Raw genomic sequence first — 6,220 nt, forward strand, 5'->3', positions numbered from 1 at the left:
ATCGTGTTGAACGATATGATCGTTTCAGAGCAAATTGTACAGATATTTATTTGAATATGGGCTTTATAATATCAGTGAAAACCTGAGAGTGGATTTCTTGCAAACGTCAGAATTTAGTCAATCAATCACCAATATGAAATTGTTCCCCAAATGATGATGGTTGTTTGCACAGAGGCTGGGTGTCTGTATCCGCCCCTCTGTGGGCAGCTGGATTCAGGGTAAAGCTGCACACACACACTCAGATCTGCAGTCAATACCACCATACATGCACTAATGTATTACTGACCAATTGCATTTTCCATCCTGTCCCAATGATTCCAACCCAATCAGATTTTTATTGGATCGCACGATTCCCTGTTTCTCAACTAAACGTAAAGACCACAAAATCTAAAATACAATTTGCCTAACAAAACAAAGAGCTAATAACCTTCACAAACACCCAGGTAGCAGCTCCCACACATTGACAGAACAGGATATATTTATATATTGTTTACTTTTCATGTGCAGTTTCCTAGGAGCCATTGTTTTCTGTTAAGTCATTTCTACAAATAGTGACTAACTGCACTTCTCTTGTATGGGATTACTGACAGAAAGTGCTGTGCATAACATAGGCCAATAACCACAATCTCAGTTTTATTTCTTATACCCTAAATTCTGAAACGCTCAAAGCGTTTAGATTTCTGTTTTTATGTTTGACGTTTAATGGTCCTTATTCCATGTAGGTAATGGGTCAGTAGGATTACCTTGCCACTACTAAAAAAAAAAAAAAAAAAAAAAAAAATTTAAACTCCTCCTAACCCAGCCTAGCTGGGCACTTAAGAGTCCACAACCTTCCTCTAGAAACTTGTGTAATCCAGGAGATAGACCGACAGCCCCCAAACTGTCTGCACAGGTAGCTGCTTCCATTCAATAGGGAAGTTGTGCCTATAATATTATATTGTATATGTAAAGCGTACATCTTTATGTCTGTGTACAGCTAGAGAGGAGTTACAATGGATTTTGGGGAATCTTTCTATAATACTGGATAGTTGCATTGTATCTGAATGTACATGATAACTTTACACATGCAGTGTTATTTAATAGCATCACTGCCAACATTGCTGTTGACAGCAGCGGTAATATTTGCAGTAACAGCAACACTGACACACAGCATTCTGGATTGGTATATTCACCCCACCAGAACATTATCATGAGATAATATTACACTTTCCAGGATAAAAAAAAACAACAAATAAATGCCTGAATGTAGGAAAACCACTAAATATTTCGGTCCTGGAGAGCTCAGTGTGAGGAGCAGCAATTGCAGGCTTTATATAAGTTTATTGAAGTGATCATCTTGTGATTTAAAAAAAAAAAAAAAACTAAACAAAAAAATTCTTAACACTCCAAAAACATGCTGGTAGGTTAATTGGCTGCTATTAAATTGTCCTTAGTCCCTCTCGGTCTGTGTGTTTGTGTTAGGGAAATTAGACTGTAGGCTCCAATGGGGCAGGAACTGATGCGAGTTCTCTGTACAGCGCTGCAGAATTAATAGCGCTATATAAATACCTGATAATGTTGAGAATTGTGAGACTGCTACAGGTATTTTCACTCAATTGTAAAGCACAACGGAAGTTGCTGGCGCTATATAAACAATGGCAATGATGAATGGAAAGTTGTAATTGTGGCTTGAATTATCAATAACTAATAGTCAACCTCGCCTGTAGACAACACTAATTGTTCTCCCATTATTTGTACTGCTACAAACAAAAAAAACAAAACAAAAAAAGCTTAAATTGACACATAAGTGGCAAATGTGTTGCGAGATCAGTCAGTGAGGACGAACCAGTAATATTTTTCAAATACTTTATCCTGCAAAAGGAAAATAAGCCGGTTGCTATAACCAAGGTGCTCATACAGGACAGGGGGAGATATTTTAGGTCTAGGAGTGGTCGTGAATCTTCATTTCTGGATATCCAAACACAAGTGTTACCATGGAATAATTAGTCACAGTACTGTACCAACTATTTAATACATAATTATTCAGCTGCCGATCATATATTACATAGACCTTATATTCTTCATTTTATCCCCAAACTGCCTCACCCATTAGTGCAAAACAGAGAACCGTTCCTTATTGAGCCAGTTTGTGTGTTTATTTTGGTTGGTTTATTCGGTGGTCTATGCATGCAGGTCTCAGACCAAGGGGAAACCACGCTCCGACCTTTTTATAACACCAGCAATGGATTTCCAGACACTGAAGATGTTGAAAGCAGGACAGACATCAAGAAGCCATCCAGACAAAAATGTTATATAGACAACTGTAAGTCTTAATTCAATCCTCCTCCTAACTTCCTTGTCCCGGCTCTCTCTCCGTTAGTACTACCCTATTTGTGTCTCCCCCCTTTCCTGTAGGATGTAAGCTCTCAGGAGCAGGGCCCTCTTTCCTTGTGTGCTCCTTCTACTATTCCATCACCCCCTGTACCTCTTGGCCTGCTTCCCTAGCCCTGTTTTCTTAAGCTTCGGCCTACTTCTCGCTGATTTCTACCATCACTTTCACTCATTGTCCCAGTAATAATTTGATTTGCATTATCATGTTACCTGTGTCTGTGTATATATATTTTTGTTCTTTCTGTATCATGTACGGTGCTGCGGACCCTTTGTGACGCCTTATAATTTAAATATAATAACTAAGCAAAGATATAAATACAGTTACATTAAAGCTGTCCCCCCTACTTCTAGGTGAAGGATAGGCAATCTGATACACTTTAGGGGCTACATGGGTGGCCCTCTACCCTTCAAAGGGCCACACACATTACACTTAATCTCAGTAATAAGATAAACCAATAAATTTAATCACAGAAAGAGACACCTATCTGTAATAACATATCAGCAGCATTTTAAATAAGTGTTAAAAGCTATAACACATCTGACAAAGTAGGAATGAGCTGGGGGCTGCAGGCGAAGCCTCGGTGGGCCGCCTGTTGTCCATCACAGGTCTAGATAGTAGTGCGGCTTTAAGTAGCAATGACACAAAACAGAGTCCGTGTGAGAATTGAGGGAATGGTTTTATTTTGTGGTGTGAAAAGGAATCATTGCTAGAAGAGGAACAATAGACAAAGCACTGGGTAATCTTATGTAAGAACTTAGATGTGCAGAACGCAACATCACAAACCAGCCAGCAAAACTCCTGGAACCATTGTTAAAAAAAACAGAGATGAAAGGAAGTAATTCACCCATCTGTACAAATAATAACCGATAAGAAATTTGTTTTATTCAAATTTTTTTTTTTTTTACCTTAAAAGAAAAACAAAAAAACAAAAACAAACTGAAATAAATGTTAAAGAACAGTTTGGACGAAACATCTGTCCTCATAAACGCCAATACGATCTGTCTCGCTGCTTCTTATCGTTCCACACTATTCTTTTGTAGTGCGTTGGAACTTTTCCAAAACCAGCAAAGATGGATAGATAGATAGCAAGCTGCGATTCCGCAGCTGGGACCAGTGGTGGGACGGCCTACCAGCTAATTATAGGAAGCTTTTCTATGTCAGTTGCATACAAGGATATTTTGCACACTTTGATGCCAGAAAGGTAAGAAAGGTGGAGGTTTAGCAATGTATTATAGTGCATATCGCTACTGCCCCCCTCTGGCCAGTAAAGTAATAAAGCAAAGTTCGTATCTCGTGTGTTCAGCATGGAAGAACTCGGAAAGTTAGGTCGTTGAAAAGTGGATGCTAGGTCAGTTTTAAGGTTTATATATCTACAGTAGAAGTTGTTGTACGCAAGGCAGTATGATCACCACAGCAGCCCTCCTTTGTAATTAAATTTCAGCTTCAGCAGGTATTTCAGATTTACTTGGGCGATGTCATAGACAATATATCTGAAAAGAGAAGAGTTAAGGCACAAAACCAAGTTTGACAGCAATTGGAACCTGCTCAGTCTGTACAAGACAACTGAATTCATTTAGGACTGTAACAACTATAAAAACAATGCACAGCTCAGTGTACCAGACATTTTCGTGCAGTGGTGGAAGCACTTGTGTGTGTGGAGCCACAGGTCACATGACTACAGCCTATTAAGTCACTAACTAGTGATAGCACTGATTCCGGCTGCATTCTCATGTGCACTGGCTCCGCCCACAAAATGGCTGCCTCCACTATGTGGGAGAGATAGGTGCACTTTAAAATATTACTTTCCATAAGCAGAGATACACAATGATACATAAAAATGTTGCCCTACAATCTCAACATAAAATATCAAATGAGCATTTATTTACATTATAGGAGTTTTTACTTCTATCAGAAAGGAGGTAAATGATGGGAATGTATTATGAAAGTAACGCACTTTGTTTATCAAAGTGTTAATCAGCTCCCCTGCGCTGCAACAGAGTGAGAGTCACTAATATTGCTCAAAGCAAATGCAACAAATCAGCAGTCATCCCTCCACAGTAAGTTATATGACAACATGTATGTTTGGTTGATGTGGTTTAAGTGCAAATTTGCACCTTTGAGCAATGTCAGTAGATCACTGTGCTGGGAGATGGGCCTATATACATGCTGGGTGCACACACCCAAAACAAATTACAATATTATATAAGTGCATCTACTAACTATAACCAGGTGAAAGTCACTATTGGAAACATGCAAAAGCAAAGCTGTGAACAATCATAACCTTCATTTCAATGAACAGGATGCCGTTGATACAGCATTGGGGGCTGCACAGCATGGTGACTATACAAAGAAAAGGATACTCGTTATACAGAAGACTGGTATCATTCACGCTGGAGGTAACGCCTTTGCCAATTGGAACATCCACTCCGTCCAGTTGTACAGTGGCAGAAGGATCAGGCGCCGTTCGGCCCAAACCTACAGAAGGAAAATGAAAGTATCACATTAGCAAAAACTCTCATCTACAAACATTATTTATATGTATGTTCAGTAGCAGAAATTCATTCCACGTCTGCAAATATATAGAGCATCAAGGAGGCGCAGTGTCAGCAGTGTACCCTACAATGCTTTTACTGCTTGGTGTAAACAGCTTGTACTCCTGCTACAATACAGAACATTGATCTCTACAGTAAAAGCTGTGGGAGTGCACACTAGCAATTTCCCCTATGCTTGCTGCCCCTCTTGTCCTATTTATAAAGTGTCTGGAAAGAGACAGCATGTACAGACACAAGAATGTGTGCACACATATGTATACAATAAGAACACTGTATAGATCAGACAAGGCAGCACTTACCTTTCACACTGTGTTTACCCTTGGGTAGTTTTGTTATGTGTGCAGCAGCTTTTAACTCGTGCCTGAAATGAGTTAAATGAAATGCATTAAGCTCAGTAGTTTAAGCAAACCAATAATTAATATACATACACGTATATACATACATACACACGTCATGTCACCTCAACAACATAGAGCGTTCGTAAAGCCAATGGTGAAGAATAAAAATGCAACCATCCCTAAACTTTAGAGTATTTTTCGTAAAAGGAAATCTCACCACAGAACTAGTTACTTACATGTTTCCCAGAGCGACTTCTCCCAGCAGGATGAGGCCGGTGGGCTGACCCGGCATTGGATGACAGTAGTTTGCACTTTTAGATACCATGTCGGCAAAATAGATACCCTTACCGAACATGTAACCAGTCTATGGCAGAAGAGCAGAGACATGTTAGACCACAAGCAGCACGGAGGACAGTAGACGCAGCTGTCACATGTAGAATTATCTTCACAGAAGTCGCTATTTTGGGGACTGAACCATTATTAACGAGCATGTGCCCTATCCATTCACCGGGAATGTCACAGAATCTCAGTGATGTATCTGGTCTCTAGTGAATGGAGGCACGTTCACTTATATATATTGTTTGAGTCCACAAATGGCTGCTTTCTGTCCTGTTGGCGTTTTAAGTCCCTAGCGGACAAGACTCATTGATGGAACTTAACACCCCCTAACGATCATATACTTACAACAGGTGCTTCAGGTGGAGCAATTCGGAGACCCTGGGACAAGATACCGGCAAAGTTTGTGGTGCGGGATCCGTGCCAGAGCAGCTGACGGTTGTTTAGCTGTTTGAAAGGCTTATACCGTTGACGTTCTCCTTCTCGCTCGATCTTGAAGATCTATTTTTACCCAAACATACACCACAAAAATAAATGAATTAAAAAAAAACCAAAACACAGGTGTGCAAACTCTCTAAATCTGTGTCACCGGACGACGGAATGAGAAGTCTTTCTAATCGTTT

General features: G+C 39.9%; 1 protein-coding gene across 1 annotated transcript in view; it reads right to left on the reverse strand.

The window, feature by feature from the left end:
- Positions 1–3,028: 3,028 nt before the first annotated feature.
- PARP1 (poly(ADP-ribose) polymerase 1) overlaps positions 3,029–6,220 on the reverse strand; it is a 31,627-nt gene continuing 28,435 nt past the window's right edge. The window contains exons 19-23 of the mRNA XM_075204350.1: positions 5,946–6,098; positions 5,498–5,625; positions 5,223–5,284; positions 4,732–4,846; positions 3,029–3,861 (exon numbers count right to left, since the gene is read on the reverse strand). Of these exons, the coding sequence (XP_075060451.1) occupies positions 3,777–3,861; positions 4,732–4,846; positions 5,223–5,284; positions 5,498–5,625; positions 5,946–6,098 (543 nt within the window). The 3' untranslated portion in view covers positions 3,029–3,776. The remainder of the gene's footprint in view (positions 3,862–4,731; positions 4,847–5,222; positions 5,285–5,497; positions 5,626–5,945; positions 6,099–6,220) is intronic.

The sequence above is a fragment of the Mixophyes fleayi genome, chromosome 3 (assembly GCF_038048845.1).
Source record: "Mixophyes fleayi isolate aMixFle1 chromosome 3, aMixFle1.hap1, whole genome shotgun sequence".
In the NCBI taxonomy this organism is placed as follows: Eukaryota; Metazoa; Chordata; class Amphibia; order Anura; family Limnodynastidae; genus Mixophyes; species Mixophyes fleayi.